General features: G+C 44.5%; 1 protein-coding gene across 2 annotated transcripts in view; it reads left to right on the top strand.

The window, feature by feature from the left end:
• The window catches only part of LOC144679733 (sodium/potassium-transporting ATPase subunit beta-1-interacting protein 3-like), a 648,792-nt gene that overhangs the window by 515,079 nt on the left and 111,581 nt on the right, over positions 1–22,132 (top strand). For both annotated transcript variants that reach the window (XR_013576410.1, XM_078540431.1), the window contains exon 4: positions 21,713–21,910. Coding sequence is in view for 1 of the 2 variants with exons in the window: in XM_078540431.1 (XP_078396557.1) it covers positions 21,713–21,910 (198 nt within the window). In the remaining variant the exon portion in view is untranslated. The remainder of the gene's footprint in view (positions 1–21,712; positions 21,911–22,132) is intronic.

Here is a 22,132-nt window from a genome sequence, read left to right as displayed (position 1 = left end):
TAGTCTCTGCGCTGATGCGTGGAAGCAACATAACGCTGCCTCCTCGGTAGGACTGTCCTCTCAGCTCTTCGCTGGGGCTGTTGCTGTTCAGAAGGATATAGAGGAAAGAGAAAAGGGAAGAAAGTTAGGATGGCATTGTGATATTGCACAGTTGTAGAAGGCATGCTTCACAGAATGATTTGATGTATCAAACTGGCTTCATGTGCATTTTCCAGCACTTAATAAAGGAATACAAGCCATTGTCAGAGACCCTGTTTAGTGAAACTCAGAGTCCTGAACTGGCTAAAGCACAAGCTCTGGCAGACCTGCAAATTTCCATAGTTTCAACCAGGATTATGAGATTAGCTAGTCCTCCCCTGATCTTGCTTCTCTTGTGATTACTGTGCTCCATTTTGTCCTGGAGAAAGAGCAGGCAGGAGTTACTGAGTGGCTACTGGAAAGGTTGGGTGCAGATGGGTGGAGTTTGTGTTGATAAGTATATATGCTGAGAAGGAGAAGAAGCAAGATGCAAGCAGGACAAAGAGGTCGTGAATGGAAAGTCAGTGTTTAGTGTGTCCTGGGAGAAATGGCGATTGTGCAAAGGCTAGCAAATGGGAGGAGAATACTACTAGTGGCTGGTAGGAAGGAAGAAAGAAGAAATGATATGTTTGTAATAAGAATAAGAGGTGGTGTAATGTGAACTTGTGCTGGGCAGTGAACAAAGTGATAGAGGAAAGATAATTGTTGGGACTGGGGAGAAGGACTGCTGCCTGTGTGATCAAGAGGGATAAATAAAGGGCAGTACTCAACCTTGCTGCTGTGCTGAGGTCATTGCATCTTTGCCCTGGCTGTGACACTCCCGGAGCTGCTCTGGCTCTCTCTTTGTGTCTGTTGGAACTGCTGCGGAACAGGCTGACGTGTTTCACAACAGCATATAAAAGGCATGCGCTTGGCAGGCTGCACTTTGAGGGGAACTCGGAGGTGAGTGCACAGTAATGTTGTGCGGCATCACCAGGGTTGCCTGTTGGACTTCAAGCTTCAGGAGTGTTGGGGGGGTCGGGGTTAAGGGCAGTCTAGCTTTTGAGGCGACTGGTGGCGTGGTGAGTGAGGGGTTAAGGGCAGCCCTACCATTGAGGCAACTGGTGGCGGCGGGGGGATGGGGAACAAGGGCAGCCCTGCCGTTGAATATAGCACACAAGCATTCGGAGTGGGGGTAGGGCAAGCGAGGGAAGCAGCCACGCATTAGAGAAACCTGCATAAAGTGACCATTCTTCTGCAACTGCGAACGTTCAGACACAGCCACATTGATATGATTGGGGTCGGGCTCTAAGCTTATCTGTCCACTCAAGCAATGCAGAGGCATCAAAGTGCCACAAAGTGCTCCAGAGCTCCTGCTGCAGGGTTTGGCACCACAGGGACATGGAGGGCATCCACTGCCAGTGGCTGTGAACGCGCTCAGTTTTTACACCAGTGGCTCCATTCAGGGCTCCACAAGTGACCTCTGTGAGATATCACAAGCCTCCCACAATCCCACAAATGCATCTATGGGGTCATGGATGCCATCTTTGCGAGGGCACACAACTTTGTGCATTTCGCCTGGGACCAGGACAGTCAGGATGCAAGGTCCATTGGATTTGCCCAGATCCCGGGTTTCCCTCAAGTGCAGGATGCAATTGACTGCACCCATATGGTGCTCAGATCTCCATCGCAACACATGGTGAACTACAATGGGTTCCATTCAGTGAACGTGCAGCTGGTATGCAACCACCAGAAACGCATCCTGCAGGTATGCGCTTGGTTTCTAGGGAGCTTGCACGACGCCTACATCCTTAGTTGATCACAGATCCCTGGAGTCTTCCAGAGTCTGCAGAAGCTTCAGGGTTGGCTCCTTGGGGACAAGGGATACCCGCAGAGACTGTGGCTGACGATACCCATGTGGCGGCCTCAGACTGCAGCAGAGCGACACTATAATGAGGCTCATGCTGCAGCTCGCAACTTGGTGGAGCAGACCATCAGGATGCTGAAGATACCGTTCCAGTGACTGGACCGGTCTAGTGGAGCCCTACAATACAGTCTGAAGAGGATGTCATGCATCGTCGTCATCATCTGCTGTGCCCTTTGCAACCTTGCACTCCAACGGGAAGACAAGCTGGCTGAAGAGATGGAGGAGCTGCACATCTTCTCTGATGAGGATGCCGACAGGGTTGAGGGTGAGGAGGTCCTCGGAGGTGACTATGATGGGGATGAGGCCCTCTCACTGGCTAGATGAGTCAGGCGTGCTCGGGAGGCCCTCACAGCTGCTAGATTTGTGGAGGATGGTGATGACATGCAGTGAGGTGCCTCCATAGATCCTCACATCACATCTGTGAATGTTTGACTCCAGTCTGGCTTATGGCAGCATGAATACCCTCTGTGAGAATGCTCCTGTCATGGAGATGCAGTGGAGGCCCTAATAATCGCTTGAATGCAGGAGGATGATGACAACATGCAGTGAGGACACTCCAAAAATCTTACAGAGTCTTTGAGAATGTCTGACTCCTTTCTGGATGAGGGCAGCTCGCTTGCACTCCATGCTCAGGGTCATATCATAGAGACACAGCCATGAAACTTGAGAAGCAAATAATCCTTTATGCACCTTAAGCACCTGAGCCCTTAAGGAGCACAGCATCACAGATGCTGAAGAGATGGTGGCCAGCCCCTCCTTAAAGGTGCTGAGAGCACACAGAGAGAATGAGTGAACTCTGTGATGCCTGTCCATGACATTCTGGCAGCAATGACAAGCACCATCGAGGTGCAGGCATCAGTAATGTTTCCAGGGAGTGTGAGGCTGGAAAATCGCTGTCGCCTGAAGACTGCACAGAGCACAGGGAAGAGGCCCTGGACTGAGGCACCTGCCTTTATCTTGTGCAGAAAGGTTTCACATCTGAGTGACAAGAACACTGCTCATCAGAACGAGGAGCCAGAGGCAGGGAGGCTTTCTTGGAAATTTATTGACAATAGTGAACAGTATGTACAAGTGACTAACAACCTTGCCCAGGCTGTGCAACTAATTCTCCTTAACTCTCCTTACCCTGCCGCTACATCTTGGTGCTCCCCGGACATCCAATGTGGAGGTGGAGGCAGCCTGCTGACTGCGACGCCCTGTCTGTGGTGACCTTGGCAGTCATTCGCTGGAGGGCTGAGACTTGGAGGGCCCCGGCCTGCTTTTGGGATCCAGCTGTGTGGCAGTGGCACCCTCCTCGGCCTGTGGAGCTGGAGCTGCTAGGATCACATGAAGAGGGGAGCCGGATGGGCAGGACACTGTCAGAGTCACCTGGATGGATGGGCCCAGAGTGTGCACCTGTTGATCCTCCTCCCTATGGGTGCTTATGGGCCCCAGGCTGACTCCTGGAGGAGCAGAGGAGCAGGGGTAGCTGGAGTGAGATTGATCTGCCCGGCACCTCTCTTGCATACACACTGTTGGAGGCCAACTATGGCATCAGCGATGGAGTTGAGCTCGCACGGCAATGCAGGAGCACAGTCCTGGACCAAGATCTCCATGGCAGCCACCATTCTATCAGTGTTGCCCTCGGTGAGTTGGCATGCCGGCGCTATCACCTCAGCCTGAAGGTGGACGGACTCCTCTATCATGCCTGGCAATTTGAGGAGTGCAGCAGACATCCCTTCCTGTTGTTCCAGAGCTTGCCTTTGCAGCTCCAGCTACTGTGACATGACCGAGTCCAGAGGCTCCTCATCTGACTCGGACTCAGCAAATTTCTGGCCTTCAGCAGTCCTCTGAGTGCCAGAAACCTGGGAAGTCCCTTCCTCCACCAGCTGTGCATCAGACAGTGCGGTGTGTTCACCAGATTGTGACCCCGGGGCTATACTAAAGCTAGGTCCCATTGAGGTGTGTGTCTCTGGTGGAGGGTGTGGGTGAGCGCTGTGACGGGACTTCAGGGAGGATACCTCCAGATTCCTCTTCAGGGGTTTCTTCGGGGCTTGATTGGAGGCCCTGGGTCATGGACTCCATCGGCTGTTTGGCAGATGTGCCTGTGAAAGCAAGTAGAGATAATTAGCGCATTTCAGTTGCCTGTGAAACAGGACACATCACCCACAGCATGGTTGATAGATGTTGCACTGCTGGACCCTCACGTGGCAGAGCAGCGCCGACCTCACCGCCAGCACAGGACCGGTCCATATCTTTGCTGGCCAGCTGGATGACTCTGTTTTCAAAGTCTGTGAGGACCTTGATTTCAGGCATTCCGCCATTGGTCTGCGACCTCCCCCTCTTGTTTCGTCATAGCTTATCCTGCATGGATAGAGATGGAGAAAGTGTAAGCAGGACACCTGCCAGGCCAAATGATAAGAATGCCTGGCCAGTGTGGGTAGTGAGTGATCCCATGGATGGGATGAGGACAATGACAGTGAGTGTGAGAGAGTGAATGGTGATATCCCTTGAACCAGCAATGAGTGAGGGCCCTGTGGATGTGTAATGGGTTTGTGAGTGTGTGAGCTGAGAGTGACTTACCCTGGCGGAATGGAGGAGATCATTCATCCTCTTGCGTCACTGGTTGGCTACCCTCTTTTGATTAGCATTGGCGCTCACCACCGCTGCCACTGCTTCCCAAGCTGTTAGTGCTATTGCTGTCCACCCTGCGGCCAGAGCAGGGGTAGAGGACATCCCGGCGGGCATCCATTACACCCAAAAGGCGCTTGAAGGATGCGAACCTGGGGGCTGTAGCCTTCTTCAATTTCAGGGCCATGCCTTCCGTGCAGCAATGGTTGTCTGGAAGCTCTGCGATGTTTTCTTGCGGCTGGACTTTACATATAGCAACAGTGTGATGCAGCAGCAAGGTGATGGTGGCAGGTGAATGAGAGCCCGCCTGCCATGGGAACGGTGTGTTTCCTGAGAATGCATAAATAATGTGGCAGCTTTGGAACAATATGGCATGAAAACCCACCATTGTGGCTGGTTTTACCCGCCCACTACCGTACTTAGTGCAAATCTGGGACGATTCCGCCCTTAGACTCCTACATCCTTAACGGAAAGGATTGAGTCATCTGCCTCATTTTCACCTGATCTCTCTCCAGTGTAGTGTGCCCAAAACTAAAAAAAAACAAATTCCAAATGTAGTCTCACCAGCAAACTGTGCATGGTAAAAATCACAACAAACGCATATGAGATATACCTCAGCATTTGATAACTGGCCCAGGTTTTCATGTAAGCTCAAGAAAATGCGACTTGTGCACTTTTGCAGCTTCTGAACTGCACGCCCAACTCATGTGTGACTTTGCCCAGGATGTTTGTTTTCTCACACAGTTTTTGGCTTTGCAGTGCAGTTTGCGAGCTGCAATGGAGTGCGGGAGAAATGTGGGTGCAGAGGCGGGCTTGTTAGAAGGTCAGTTATTGGACACAGTAGCCCAGCTCTCAAAATTGTTTAAAGGCCTCTAACCTCACCCCTCAGCCCCCCATCCATCCCCTATGGTACCTCCATGCCCACTCAAATTCCCCATGCCCACCCCATGTCTCTGCAGATTCCCATGCCCCCTGCATTCCCTCCATGTACCCCCCATTATCACGCGGCGAGTATCGACTGTGTACAGTCCCCAGGAGCCATACAATAGCAATGGGAATCATTTTAGATGCAGGTATAAAAAATTAAACCTATGACAATCGAACAAAACTCTCATTCAAACGTGTGTCATTGATACTGCAAAGAAAAACTGTTTTCCATTGAAAAAAAATGTTAATCCTTTAAATTGGTCATTAGTTATGTAAGTAAACAACCATTTACTCTGAAACCACATCAAAGGCAGAGATTGTGATTACAACCTCCAAAAATATTCAGTCATTCCCCTGAACAGCTGTGACAACACAACTGAGCATTCTAACAGCCTTTGGAACTTAGTGAAGCATTCATAATGGCCACAGCTATCAAAACATAATTGCAATTGCAAGAGCCTGAAATTCAAAGAACAGATGGTGACCTCTCCATTTCAAAGCAGATTACCTATCATTCAATGGCAAGAGTAGGTGCTTATTTCTTTTATGATTCAAATGCAGGGAATGATTTTTTTTCACAGTCAGGGTTTTCTATACATTTAAATCCGTGCACCAAACACAACAGGAGGGATCTACCAAAACACACCTTTCTACATCTTTGAATGCATTATGGCAGTTTTTCCAATAGAAAAAAGTACTGTAATGCATGTCAACATTTACACAATGGTCGATTTTGATAAGGTCCCGCATGGGAGACTGATAACAAAGGTAAGAGCCCATGGGATCCAAGGTAATTTGGCAAATTGGATCCAGAATTTGCTGAATGGCAGAAAGCAGAGGGTGATGATTGAGGGGTGTTTTTGTGACTGGATACCTGTGCCCAGTGGGATTCCACTGGGATCAGTGTTAGGTCCCTTGTGGTTCGTGGCATATATAAACGATTTAGACTTCAATGTAGGAGGGTTGATCAGTAATTTCGCGGATGACAGGAAAATTGGTGAGGTGGTAAATAGTGAGGAGGATAGCCTTAGATTACAGTAGTATATAGACGGGCTGGTCAGGTGGGCTGATCAATGGCAAATGTAATTTAATCCAGATAAGTGTGAGGTGATGCACTTGGGCAAGACAAACAAGGCACGGGAATGCACGATGAATGGTAGGACCCCGGGAAGTACCAAGGATCAGAGGAATTTTGTGTGCATGTCCACCGGTCCCTTAAGGTAGCAGGACAGGCAGATAAGACGGATAAGAAGGCATATGGAATACTTGTCTTTATTAGCCAAGGCATAGAATATAAGAGCAGGGAGGTTATGCTGGAACTGTATAAAACGCTGGTTAGACCACAGCTAGGGGATTGCGTGCAGTTCTGGAATCAGCATTATAGGAAAGGTGTGATTGCACTGGAGAGAGTGCAGAGGAGATTTACCAGGATTTTGCCTGGGCTGGAGAGTATTAGTTATGAGGAGAGATTGGATAGACTGGGGTTATTTTCCCTGGAGCAGAGGAGATTGAGGGGGGACATAATTGAGGTGTATAAAATTACGAGGAGCATAGATAGGGTAGACAGGAAGGAACTTTTCCCCTTGGTGGAGGAATCAATAACCAGGGGGCATAGATTTAAGGTAAGGGGCAGGGGGTTTAGATGGGATGTGAGGAAGAATTGTTTCACTCAGAGGGTGGTGGGAATCTGGAACTTACTGCCTGAAAAGGTGGTAGAGGCAGAAACCCTCATAACATTTAAGAAGTATTTGGATGTTCACTTGCAATGCCATGGCATACAAGGCTATGGGCTTAGTGCTGGAAAATGGGATTAGAATAATTAGGTACTTGTTTGACTGGTGCAGACTCGATGGGCTGAAGGGCCTTTTTCTGTGCCGTACACCTCTATGACTCTAATGCAATGGTTAACTTAATTTTGCAAGACAGAGGTCCCTGATGAATCACTGCATTAAAAACACATCTAAATTACAAAACAGCATCTAATAATGATGTTTGAATGTATCAAAACATTTTACACTTACCTTTCAGAATGTTCCCAGCTCCTCAGCAGGTACATTTTTAGGGCTGCCAAAACTTGAACCAGCACATGAAAATGGTGTGTGGGAAGAAATACATTTTTCCTGTGGTCCTCACGATGGGAACCTTGAGCTCACAAGAGGTGATTGTGCGTTTTGCACCCAAACCTTCTTAACCCACAAAAGGCTACACAAAAATGACTTGGTGTCAGGAAGGCAGAAGAAAATTGTTTTTCCAGCAGAAAAAAAGTAACTTCAGCATTTTGTGACTCGATTAGGAAAGGAAAATCCAGCCCAGTCTACTCAAAATATAGTGACATCAATCGGACATTTTCAGTGAATCATCAGTAACTGTATGTAATTCATCTTCCTTTTCCACTTTTTCCAGTTGACACTACCTCAGTAGTGTACACCTGTTTGGTTTTTGTTTTCCCTGTCAGTGCATATTGTATTATAATTATCCACATTCAAACATATCTGCCATTCCTTAGCCTGCGGGAAATCAAGCTTCACAAAGTTTATTGATCTATATTAGGAGCCTTTAAGTTGCATATAAAATTTAAATCCTCATGCCCATTAATTTCCATATTTGTTAAGTTTCTGGTACTAACTGAAGTTAGTGTTCTGGATTAGGATTTAACCATCAATAAGGCAACATAATTAAGAAAAGCCCTTGTCAAACCTCCGGGTCCGCACAAAATGCAGCATAATAATAAAAATAAAAATGAGAATAGTGTTGAACTGTCTGAGTTTCAAGGGATGGATTGCAAGATATAAGGGAAATAATGATCCGTGGGCTACATTGGAAAACCACTGCCTTAACCAAGCTACTTAGTTGGTTGATATTCAAAGACAGTAGATCTTTACACCTAAACTAAAGCAAGCCTTTGGAGTGAACAACTTCAAGCTTAATATTTACACACACAAATCTGCTTCTCGAGCATTAATTTGCCTAAACCATGCACACAACAGACTTCACTGAACTAAATTAAATCATGTTATTTCATACTTTTGGACCTTATTATAGATGTAAACCCTCATTTATAAACACTGCAAATACTTGATGTTATTTCTCTGCTGTTCGGTCCCTGCTTCAAATAAGTAATCTAGTTACAATCGCAGCATAATTTATGAACGGTCTTAACAACAGCAACAACTTATATAGCGCATTTAATGTAATGAAACACTCCAAGGTGCTTCACTGGAGCATTATAAAACAAAATATGACACCGAGCCACATAAGGAAGTATTGGACCAGATCTTCCAGTTAGCGGTGGCGCAAAGTGCATTGCTGCTGACAGCGGAGATCATTGCGTGCTTGTCTTTTTACGCACTTTCAGCCAGGACTTCCAATCCTGGCTGAAATAATGACACTTCGGTGCAGCCATCCAGGGGAAAAACTGGCGAATGGGAGCAGCACAGCGTACACGCACCCTTTTTATGACATCAGCTGCCATGTTGAGGTAAGTTTTTAAAGGTCTCAAGTCTTTCAGTGAGGCTAGTGGTCTGGCTAGTGATGTGGGTGAGTGAATGAATGAGTAGGTGAGTGGGTGGCTGGGTGTGGGTGAGTGGGTGAATGAGTGAGTAGGTGACTGGGTGAGGCCAGGTGGAGTGGTTGGTGAGGGTGGGCGGATAGTCGAGTTGGGGGTGGAGGGGGTTGTGGGGTCGGGGTGGGTGGGTAGTTGGCTCGGGGGGGGGTTGGGTAATCAGGTTGGTAGATGTTAGTTGGGTCGGGGGGGTGCAGACTGTTGGGTCGGAGGCTAGTTAGTTCAGTTGGGAGGTGTGGACCGTCGGGTCAATGGTGTGGATCGTTGGGTCGTGGTGTGTGGACAGTCAGTTGGGGGTGTGGTAAATGGGTTGGGGGAAGTGGACGGTCAGTTTGAGGAGGTGGGTAGTCAGGGGATGTGAACGGCCAGGTCAAGGGTGTGTGTGGTTGGGTCAGGGGGTGGGGATTGGGTCGGGAGGGGCAAGGCCGTTGAGGAATTTGAAAACAAGGATGAGAATTTTAAAATCAAGATGTTGCTTCACTTGGTGCTGATGTGGGTCAACGAGCACAGGGGCGATAGAGGAATGGGACTTGTTGCGAATTAATACACGGGCAGCAGAGCTTTGGATGACCTCAGGTATATGGAGGGTAGAATATGGTGCGCCCCTGAAATTTGTAACAGTGGGCGGGATTTTCCGCACCTCCTGCCTCCGGGATCATCTGGACTCGCCGCAAATCAATGGACTTCTGGTTGGTGTGTGAGTGTGTGTTTATCAACCTTATGCATTAAAAATTTCTCTGTCTGCATTTATGTTGTAAATGGCTTATGTGAGCTTGTCAAGCTGTAATGACACCCACATGGACTAGTACACTGCCATCACACTTGGAAATTATAATTTCAATTCAAAAGGTTTATAAGTGAAGATGTTCTGTCAGGCTGTCTACCTCACCAGAAGCAGCCCTCAGATAAGTTCTGGGAGGGGAGATTGAAGTGGACTACATTGAGGGGGCAGGGGCCAGGGGGCAACCATGGCTCCTTTGGAGTGAGGGGAACGGTTTTGTTCCTCTGGATATACAGAATAAATTTTTCAACAAAAAAACACAACTTTTTTTTACTCTTTCATGGGATGTGGACTTCGCTGGCTAGGCCAGCAATTATTGGCCATCCCTAATTGCCCTTGAGAAGGTGGTGGTGAGCTGCCTTCTTGAACTGCTGCAGTCCATGTGGTGTAGGTACACCTACAGTGCTGTTAGGGAGCTCCAGGATTTTAACCCAGCAACAGTGAAGGAACAGCGATATATTTCCAAGCCAGGATAGCGAGTGACATGGAGGGAACTTGCAGGTGGTGGTATTCCCATGTGTGTCCTGCCCTTGTCCTTCTAGGTGGTGGAGGTCATGGGTTTGGAAGGTCCTGTTGAAGGAGCCTTAGTAAGTTGCAGCAGTGTATCTTGTAGATGGCATACACTGCTGTCAGTGTTGGAGGGAGTGGATGTTGAAGGTGGATGGTGGAAGGTGCCAGTCAAGCGGGCTGCTTTGACCTGGATGGTGTCAAACTACTTGAGTGTTGTTAGAGCTGCACTCATCCAGGCATGTGGAAAGTATCCCATCACACTCCTGACTTGTGCCTTGTGAATGGTGGGCAGGCTTTGGGGAGTCAGGAGGTGAGTTACTCTCCACACAATTCCCAGCCTCTGACCTGCACTTGTAGCCACAGTATTTATATGGCTGGTCGAGTTCAGTTTCTGTTCAATGTTAGCGACCAGGATGTTGATGGTGGGGGATTCTGTGATGGGAATGCCATTGAATGTCAAAGGAAGAACGTCTAATGATTTGATTTTCTCTTGTTAGAGATGGTCATTGCCTGGCATTTGTGTGACGTGAATGTTACTTGTCACTTATCAGCCCAAGCCTGACTGTTGTCCAGGTTTTGCTGCATATGGGCACAGACTACTTCAATATTTGAGGAGTCTTGAATAGTGTTGAACACTGTGCAATCATCAGTCAACATTCCTACTTCTGATCTTATGATGGAAGGAATGTCATTGATGAAGCAGTTTAAAATGGTTGGGCCTAGGACACTACCCTGAGGAACACCTGCAGTGATGTCCTGGGACTGAGATGATTGATCTCCAACAAGTACAACCATCTTCCTTTGTGTTCGGTATAACTCCAACCAGTGGAGATTTTGTCCCCTGATTCCCATTGACTCCAGATTTGCTAGGGCTCCTTGATGCCACACTCAATCAAATGCTGGCGTGATGGGCAGTCACTCTGACCTCACCTCTTGAGTTCAGGTCTTTTGTCCATGTTCAAACCAAGGCTGCAATGAGATCAGGAGCTGAGTGTCCCTGGGCGGAACCCAAACTGAACATTAATGAGCAGGTTATTGCTGAGTAATTGCTGCCTGATAGCACTGTCGACCACCCCTTCCATCACTTTACTGATGATCAAGAGTAGACTGTGTGAGTAGCTCACTGACAAAGAACCCTGACTGTGTCAGGAATTGAGTCTAGTCCCACTTATATCTAGCTAATTTCTCAATGGGCCTCTTCAACTGACATTAGGCCCCTCATTTACATATTTAAGGCACTGACATCTATTTATGGTATTCACCCAGGATGCCTAAAAAAATGCCCACACAGATTTAGCAGTAGAACTAATGCACGTGTTACGAATGTGAGACTTTATAAAACAGTTATGTTTAAAATGGTTTGCTTAATTTAAGGTAGAACAGAATGTCCTAGAATGGGGGGTGGTGAGATCATACTAAACTCTGTTCAGGGACAGGCCCATTTGGTTGTCATGGGAAAAGAGTAGAGAATCGAGTGCCGGTTTTCACACCTTGGCACAATGAAGTGCAACTGGTCCTTCTGGACACAGAGCCCCAGATTTTCACGTAGTCAGAATGGCAAAATGTAGTAAAAAATGGCTGATGGAGCCCAATTCTGTGATTTTAATTCTCATTCCCAGGATAAGGGTTCCATTAATGAGCCTCCTTACATATGTTTGGCCCTGAGCCCAGATCAATAAAATCATTAGCTCAGCAGGAGGTTCTGTTTTGACAACTGGAGTGAATTGTCGTTTTCCTTGATTGATCTTTAAGTGGTTATAATAAATTGTTCTCTCTGTGATCTCTTTTGTCAATGCCTCAATGTTTTTTGAACAAGATTAAGAGGTGTGAAATTCTTGCAGCCTCTGGTATTGATAATTCAATGGTCTGTCTGATCAACACTTTTATAGGGTTGTATGAACAGCAGATTTTTTTTTCAGAAGAATATTTGTGAATGGGTGTTATTTTCCCCTCTCAGCTGTTCCACGCTTCTCATTGTTACTATATGGCTCACTGGTATTGTAATTAGTGAATACTGGCTGAATGGGCATGGAAGGGGCATGAGTTGGCATTAAGCTGGCATGGACAATATGAGGAGCCACGGGGAGTGGCTGGGGGCATGAGTTGGCATGGAAGGTATAAGGGGCTGTGGGGGTTGGCGGTTGGGTGGGGGTTGAGGGAATGTGAGGGGTGAGGGGTGGAGGGCCTAAAATCATCTAACACAACTGTGATGAAGTCCCAGAGAACCAAGGCAGATCTTCTACTCAGCCTACCTAAGCACTCGCCTACCCCAGTGGCCACTGACTCACTGCTTCCAGGGTCAGCGGGTTGGACTCCATCCTGCACCTGTCTCCCCAAAAATTGTGTGTATTGAGGCATTTTTTGTCAAGGTGGGTCAGCTATATTTGGTGACGATAATGTATCTACAAAACACTTTACAGCCCTAATGGTGTTTGGTAATATGGCATTGACACCAATGTTATTTGGCAGTTATTGAGTTATATTTTATAAAATAGATGAAATATCAGTAATACACAGATTCTGTATTTTCTTAGTAGCAATTTTCACATTCTAAAAACATGTGGTTCCACAACTAGATGTGAGACTGTGCCTTATACATCGTACAGTAGGCAAGACACTTCCTGGCATCATAAATGCCCAGATATTTATTCTGTTAGTTTACCTATTATGTTGCACTGCTGATTAAAATAAAATAAAGCCGTAAAAATGCTGATGCAAATAGTAAACATAAAACTTGACCTTGCATCCCAATAGGGTATTGTGAAAGAATTGTTTTGCATTTAACTTAATGATGTAACCCTACTGGAAATAACACAAGTTAGCAGCACTGCCATGTAGCAAGATCAGGATCTCTAAATGAGAGAAAATTCTGCAAGCAGTTAATTTCTGCAAAAAATAAAATCATGGCTGCAAAACCACAGAAAACGTGATACTTTGGCATCTGCTTTCTGTCACTTTGCTTTAACTATGATAAATCACACTACTGACCATAATACACCCTGAAACAGAGAAAATGAAAATAAAACAGGCTCTCTGAAGAGGTTTTACCCACAGAAGTATGAATTTGCAGCACTCAGCTGAAATGATAATAAGATTAAAACCATGGCATGATCTGCTGCAATTTATTCTCACTAAGAGAAAGTGCAAACATTGGGCCAGAATTTGCTGTAGCAAGGGATCTACTGGTGTTTACCATTAATTAGATGTGGCCCAGCATTCCGCAGCCCCATAAATTTTTTCCACAAAATTGTTGAAAGTAGGAGCTGAAAACAGCACAATGAGGGAACTAGGGAATCTGGGAATTGAGTGAACAGGGCAACAAACAGGGTACAGGTATCTCCTTAATCAATAAGATTTAAGGATTGAGAAATAAACTCAGAAAGGATTAAGAAGAAGGGTTAATAAAAAAGAGGTCAAATCCAATTCAATCAAGTGAAGATTGCACCTCCGCCATGCTGTGTTCACTCAACATTATTACCAATTACACAGCTCTTCCTTGAAGTTCTTTCCTGCCTGGTTGATGCCCTCTAGCTACAAAGTTGAAAAAAGAAATCTTTTTATTAAGAGCTTCCATCTTACTGCAGAAGCTTTAGGCCAATCCATACCCAACAAACTGCTCTGAAAACTCTGTTTACATTTTGACAGCTGTGACAAATTCCACCACAGCAACCGAGATAATCCGCAACTTTCTAAATAAAATAACCCACAATAGTTTTTTTAAAAGTCCAATCACACTATCTCCCAATGTTAACAAAGCCTTTAAAAAATTCCAGGATCCAGATCTGCATCTTTACCAAAATTTAATCAGTCCTTCCTTTGGCCATACCCTGTTGGTGCGCTAACTTTCATTCAAGTCCCAACACAAGGACTCCATGAGAATTGCCTAGGAAGTTTCAACTTTCATTGGGTAATTTCCTTGCATCTGGAAGCCTTGGAAAGCCTGAATTAAAGTCGGAGTCTTCTGATGATTCTGACTCATTTAGCAGAATAGTTATCCGTGAAAAGTTAGACGGATTAAACCAGTTATAGCTCCTGGGAAACTATACTACTGATCCCCCGACTACCCCCCTGACCCCCCGACTAAACCCCCACAACCCCCAAAAGCCGACTACCCCCCGACTCCCCAACTCCCCCCCAAATCCCCAGATACCCTCCCAATCATCCAACTCCCCCCTCCAAACTCTCCGACTACCCCAACATCCCATCTAGCCCCTGACCCTGACTACCCCCTGACCCCTTGACTACACTCCCCAAACCTCCGACCAACCACCCAACCTTCAACTACCCCTCCCACACCCCAACTGCCCTCCTGACACCCGATTACCCTCCAACCCAACTATGAGCCCAAGCTCCGACTATCCTTGACTAGCCCCCACTCTCCAACTATCCTCCTGACCCACCCTGCCCCATCATCCACCCACCTGCCGTCCTATCCCCTCACCCATTTTACTTTACGAACATATGAACATGCAAATTAAGAGCAGGAGTAGGCCACTTGGCTCCTTGGGTATGTTTTGTCATTCAATAGGATCATGGCTGATCTGAATGTGGCTTCAACTTCACATTCCGCCTATCCCTGATATGCTTTAATTCCCATGTTAGTCAAGAATCTATCTACCGCTGCCTTAAAAATATCCAATTCACAATGCCCCATTCACTGGGAAAGAGAATTCCAAAGATTCACAACCCTCTGAGCGAAAAAATTCTTCTCATCTCCTCTTAAATGAGAAACCCTTTATTTTTAAACTGTGTCCCCCAGTTCTTGTCTTTTGCACAAGGGCAAACATCCTTTCAGCATCCTGTCAAGTCCCTACAAGATCTTATACGTTTCAATAAGATCACCTCTCATTCTTCTAAACTCCAAAGGATACAGGCCCAACCTGTCCAACCTTTCCTCATAAGATAACACCTCCATCCCAGATATCAGTCAAGTGAACCTTCTCTGAACTGCTACTAATGCATTAAATAAGGAGGCCAAAACTGTACAGAGTACGGTAGATGTGGTCTCACCAACTGCCAGTACAGCTGTAGCAAAACATCCCTACTTCTATGTTCCATTCTCCTTGCAATAAATCACAACATTCCATTTGCTTTCCTAATCACTTGCTATACCTGCATAATAACTTTTCCTGATTCACATACCAGGACACCTAGATCTCTCTGTACCTCAGAGCTCTGTAGTCTCTCTACATTTAAATAATGTGCTGCTTATCTATTATTTCTGCCAAAGTGGACAAGTTCACATGTTTCCCTGTTATACTGCACCTTAAAACTTTTTCCCACTTAACTTAACTTATCTATGTCCCTTTGCAGATTCCTTATGCCGTCTTCACAAATTACTTTTCTACCTATCTTTGTATCATCAGCAAATTTAACAACTATACATTCAGTCCCTTCATTCAAGTCATTAATATAAATTATAAATAGTTGAGGCTACAGCAATGATCCATGTGGCATTCCAATTGTCACATCTCGCCAACTTGAAAAAGACCAATTTATCCCCACTCTGCTTCTTGTTAGCTAACCAGTTCTCTATCCATGCTGATATGGTACCCCCTACATCATGAGTTCTTATTTTGTGTAGTAGCCTTTGAAATGGCACCTTGTCAACTGCCTTCTGGAAATCTAAGTACAGCACATCCACAGGTTCCCCTTCATCCACATTACTTGTTAATCCCTCAAAGAACTCCAATAAATTAGTCAAACATGATTTACTTTCCAAAAACCATGTTGACTTTGCTTGATTGCATTGAGATTTTCTAAGTGCCCCATTATAACCTCCTTCTTAATAGATCCAACAATATCTCTATGACAGATGTTAAGGTAACTGGCCTATAGTTTCATACTTTGTCTCCCTCCTTTCTTGAATAGAGGAGTCACATTCACTATTTTCCAATCTGATGGGACCTTTCCAGAATCTAGGGAATTTTGGAAAATTAAATACAATGCATCTACTACCTCAGCAGCCACTTCTTTTAAGGCTCTAGAATTCCATCAGGACATGGGGACTTGTCAGCTTTTAGTTCTAATAATTTTCTCAGTACCCTTTCCCTGGTAATTGTCATTGTTTTAAGTTCCGCCTTCCCTTTCACCTCTTGATTCAAACTTATTTCTGGTATGTTATTTGTATCCCCTGCAGTGAAGACAGATGCAAGATGTCTGTTCAATTCATCGGCCATTTCCTTATTTTCCATTATTAATTCCCTAGATTCTCTCTCTAGATGATCAGCACTCACTTTACTTACTCTTTTCCTTTTTACCCACCTGTAGAAACTTACTATCTGTTTTTATATTTCTAGCTAGCTTTCTCTCATACACTAATTTCTCCCTCCTTATTAATCATGTAGTCGTTCTTAGTTATTCTTTAATCATTTGTTCTTTATATTTTGTCCAATATTCTGATCTGCCACTTATCTTTGCGGAATTATATGCTTTTTCTTTCAATTTGATATTATCTTTAACTTCTTTATTTAGTCACGGATGTGTGTCTTTCTCTTAGAGTCTTTCTTTCTCATTGGAATGTACCTTTTTTGAGTATTCTGAAATATCTCCTTAAATGCCTGCGACTGCATCTCTACTGACCTATCCCTTAATCTAATTTCCAAGTTCACTTTAGCTAGCTGTCTTTTTGCCCTCATAATTGCCCTTATTTAAGTTTAAAACAATAGTCTTAGATCCCTCCTCTCTCCCTCAAGCTGAATGTGAAATTCAATCATATTATGATCACTGCTACCTAGGGGCGCCTTCACTATGGGGTCATTAATTAATGCTACCTCATTGCACATTACCAGATCTAGTATAGCCTGATCTCTGGTTGGTGCTAAAATGTGCTGATCTAAGAAACTGTCCCAAAAACACTCTATGAACTCGTCATCCAGGCTACCATTGCCAAACTGATTCATCCAATCTATATGTAGATTAAAATCACTCATAATTATCACCATACCTTTCACACAAACTCCCAGTATTTCTTCCTGTATACCCCTTATTACAGTGTGGTTACTTTTAGGGGGGCAATAAACCACTCCTACAAGTGACTTCTTGCCTTTCCTATTTCTCATCTCTACGCAAACTGATTCTACATCTTGATCTCCAGAACTAAGGTCATCTCTCTATTGACCAATGTCATTCTTAATTAACAGATCTACCCCTCCACCTTTTCCTAGCTTCCTGTGCTTCCTAAATATCATGTACCCTTGAATATTCAGGTCCCAGTCTTTGTCATCCTACAGCCATGTCTCTGTCATGACTATCAGATCATACGTATTTATTTCTCGTCCGCACTTACCTTCTCTCCCTATCTTGTCAAAGTGGTTTTGGGACATTTAAACTCTCAGGAATACGGCAACTAATGCTACAAAAAGGGGACATGGCTTGGCCTTCCCTGACACTCCTACCTTATGAGGGAAGGACTGCAGGAGCAGGTATGCTCCACATTTCCCAGTTCGGAAGTCCAGGCAAGAAATGTGGGGCTCCAGTGCAAGGTAAGTAAGCAGAGTGGTGTACATTCTGATGGTGATTGCCACTCCTTGGGAGATTTGGCCCATTGTTGACTGACAAAGAGACTAAGAAACAGAGGCTACAACATTATCTCCAGCCGCCTTCATGGCAGAGGTAATCAGGCAAAAAAGGGAAATAAAGGCCAGGACCAAATGCAGGTTTCAAGATTGCAAGGGTGGATGGTAGGACTGCAGCAGCAATTTTCCCAGCTGTTGTCAATTGAGAGCCTGATTAAGGACGGCACCATACCCCATCAGAGGGCCGGCAGCTCGACATCCTCAACAGCACCACCAATAGGGGTGCCAGCTGCTGAGGCTGCAAGGAAAAGGAGAGGGCACCTCCATCTTTAGGCACTCTGGAAAGGCTGTTAAGAGATGCAATGATGTGCTGAGGCCAGGCAGGCAGACCCCACCGATCAGAGGGATGAGCCCTCCAGTGGTGGTGTCAGGACTTTAGGGCAGCCAATGCTGAGCTGGCCCCCTCCTTGGGCCATGGAGCCTCTGCAAAGGAAGGCCCATACAGGAAGCCATTAGGAGGCTGCTTCAATGTAGCTGGTGGACTCCCTAATAGGCAGGGGTGCCATTCTAACATCGATAAAATTCTGCCGGCCTGGTAAAATTGCTGTCAATGGGCAGCCAAGCACTACCACTCCCGCCGCTGAGAATATCCCTGGGTGTTGCAAATGCGTCGGTCTTCCTTCCCGACGTCTTTCACTACCATTTTACCATCCCTCCCACCTCCCAGCCATCTCCAATGCCAGCAAAAGAGGGGAAAAGGGACAAAGAAATGCTATGGATGCTAGAAATCTACTGCTTTTAATGGTAGTTGTTGATCAGATTCAATCTACTACAGTATAAATTACCAAAGCAAAAATTACCAATCAAATAAAATGAAGACAGGCAAGAAAATGCCAAACCTTGCTCCAAGTCCACAACTTTGGAGAATTCTCTTTTTTTCATACAGAGAAATGGAAGACCATAAAATATGAAGCCTTTTAAATCCATGAAAGTTACATAAAATAATTCAACAGCATAAAACCCAAGCTTTAAAGGGGGATTATTACTGAAATATTATTGGGTGCATTTTTGAACAAGTAGGACCAAAGCAGGAAACAGCCCAAATGTATTTTGTTGTTACAAGTAGCTTAACTATCCTGCTGAGGAGATGTGTGATTGGAACATGAAAGACTTCGACCATGATTACTCTTCTTCCTTCTACCCACTGTTGAACAGTTTGGCAATGTTCACTATTTAGACTCATTGATGAATAACAACCGCTTCAACAAGCTATCTGAGGACTAATGATGCCATAGAGAAAATCTTGACAGGCAAAAATAGACTAATTGCAAAATGGCAGTGAAATCAGCCCTTTTTCTTACTTAGAATTTGTAACAGGCAGCCTTATTATACTGCACTGTTTCAAAAGGAGCAATTATCCTTCAGTTAGATTGTGCTATTCCTGTTTTATAGGCATAAACTGGGTGCTTAAGGATCCAATATGGTGTGCAGCCTGCATGCATTCACATATTGTTGCTCACCTTATTGGATAGGACTCCACAGTGGGAGTCCAGAATGAATGTAGGAAACATGCATTTGGCCCTTAGAATTTCAAAAATAGTGTTCAATGCTTGTTTCAGGCCCCCTTGTGAAATTGTATTGCAAATAACCACAGCCTGAATGGTGTACACCATGGAATGCCATGGTCATCTGTTTTCACTGTCCATTGGTAAATAATGGGGGTGGACCTAAAGAGAGACAAGTCAAAGACAAAACTTGCTGTAAGTATAAAAAGGGTGGACAATAACTAAAAAGGTAGTAAGGCTAGTCAAAATATCAAATCATTAAATATCATGTCAAAAACTAATATTTGTAGTTATATAGCACCTTATCATAGTAAAGCTTTCAGGGCATTTCAAAGGAGTGTAATCCAACAAAATTTGATGCCAAGTCACAGAAGAAACTATTAGGACAGATGACCAAAAGCTTGGTCAAAGAGATAGCTTCATCCTTTAGGAACAGATGCTCATATTTTAGATGAAGTGGCTAAAATATTTGGATTGAATGGTAATATACATCCTTTTCTAAGATGTCTCAATTTTTACTTAGGTAATTGTCAAATCTAGTTGTGACAGCAGTTTGTAATGCTAAAAGGAGAGACATGAATTTTACTGTTTAAAGAAATGTGGCTCATTGCTAAAATGGGATTTCACCTTAACAAATTCTGGAATGAAAATATAAATGTAAATAGATGTAAAAAGAATTTTTCGGGTAAAGACCTGAATACCTTGTCAAACACAGTATAATGCAATTTAAATACAATAAATAATACTAACTATTTAATGGTGCATGCACTAACTGTTTAATGTTTTACTATGGATCCCACATAAAAAGAAAACTGTTTAGTGCTTATGTGAACAACAATTTCATTAAATTAAATTCTACATTTTAAGAGTGCTTCTCAATGCGCTTCTCAATTGTATTCTTAATGATTGTTCCATAAGCTAGAATTTCTAATTATCATTAAGTCCATTTAAACATGGAGAAATATTGGTATTCTCGATGAAATATATCCCTAAATCTCTACCTCACCCATCTCCTTAAATACTGTAAAATTAAAAAATTTAAACATAAAGGGCAGAATTTTACGAGAGCGGGATTTTACGTTCCCGCTGAAGTCAATGGGATTTATAATGGCTCGCCACATTTTACAGCCCTGTCCCCACCGAAACGGGGCCATAAAATTCTGCCCAAAATTTCCAAATCTGGCACCAAACTACCTCCAACCCACCCATTTTCAGTTTCAACAAAGGTGGTTTGGGGGGCAGACAACCAATCTCCAGCTCTCCCTATCCTCAACACCCCCCACATCACCCTACAATCTCCAACACCCCCAACACGCTTCAATCTATGGCACCCCTACCACCCTGCAATTTCTGATTCTCATTCCCGATCTCCAACTCTCCCCACCCTCACAATCTCTGACTCCACTCCGTGATCTCAGACATGCCCCCACGATCCCTAACTCCCCCCATCTTTCAGAATCTTTACCCGCCCCACACACTTGGCAATCTCTGAGTGTTCGCTCTGCAACCCAACCACACCAGCCCCACCACCCCCACTCCTGACTGCGTAGTAAGTGAGAACGTACAAGAAAACAAATTTAATGCTGTTTACTGGCACCTTTAAGGAATTGTTTGGTTCCAGCTGGTTGTTGTTAAATGGGAAGGAAATTCTCCGAAGATTTACTTTCCATTCAAAGTAATTTCCCATTCTCCATGTTAACTAAAATCTATATTTGTTAAAACTTTTTTAATGTCTGAAATATGATTTCTGAATGTGACATTATTTTAACGTATGCTGAAGGCAATCACAAATGAACATTTGTATCATTACTATTCTTTTGCCCATTTTACTCCTCTGATGTGGCTCTGATGATGTTGCCTCCTTGCTGGGAAACATCCTCGAGTATCTCACTTAACTGACCAGTTTTCATTTTTTAGCCTAAGCAGTGACTTAACAGGCTAATCACAATAGGGAACTTCGCAGCAAAGCTTGGTCATTATGTTCATGCCCAATTTCAACAGAGGTTACTAAATGGCAAGCGGTAACAGGAACCCAAGCAAATTTTCCCTCTTAGCTCAGAGGTGCTGAAGAAAAATGTAACATTTTTACCACACCCTGCCTGAGACTGGCTACCTCAGCATGGAATGAGAAACAAACTTGAAGTTTTCTGCTTCATTTGGTTGGCTGAATTATAATAAACAACATGATTGTGTGTAATGAAGTAACAAAAAGACCCCACGACAAAATCAGCCATTTAGTAATTCGTAATTCTACAACTTTAGTAGAATATTCAAAGATTAAAGGGTTTAAATTGTATTTTTCTGTGTTGTTTACAGGATAGTGATCTGATGACCTTTAATATCTCCATGCACCGTTCATGGTGGAGGGAGCATGGGCCCGGTTGTGTGAGGAAGGAGTTGGCTGCTGCAGCCAGCAAAAGCCTGGATGATCGCACTTATATCTCAGTGACAGGCTGCATTGTTGACTTTCAGTACCTGGAGGTTATTCACAGCTCCTTCCAAATACTACTGTCGGTAAGTAAATTCACAGCAAGTGAAGGGACTCCACCCCTGCCTCAGCTCATGTGCTGCTGAAAGCCTCATTCACGCCTTTGCTATCTCTCGACTTGATTATTTCAATGCTTTCCTGGCCAGACTCCCTTCCCACGCCCTCTACAAATTTGAGTTCATTCAAAACTCTGCCGCCCATATCCTAACTTGCATCAAATATAATTCACCCATCACCCCAGTGCTCAC

The sequence above is a fragment of the Cetorhinus maximus genome, chromosome 4 (assembly GCF_964194155.1).
Source record: "Cetorhinus maximus chromosome 4, sCetMax3.hap1.1, whole genome shotgun sequence".
Lineage (NCBI taxonomy): Eukaryota > Metazoa > Chordata > Chondrichthyes > Lamniformes > Cetorhinidae > Cetorhinus > Cetorhinus maximus.
This window is presented reverse-complemented; position numbering and strand designations above follow the sequence as displayed.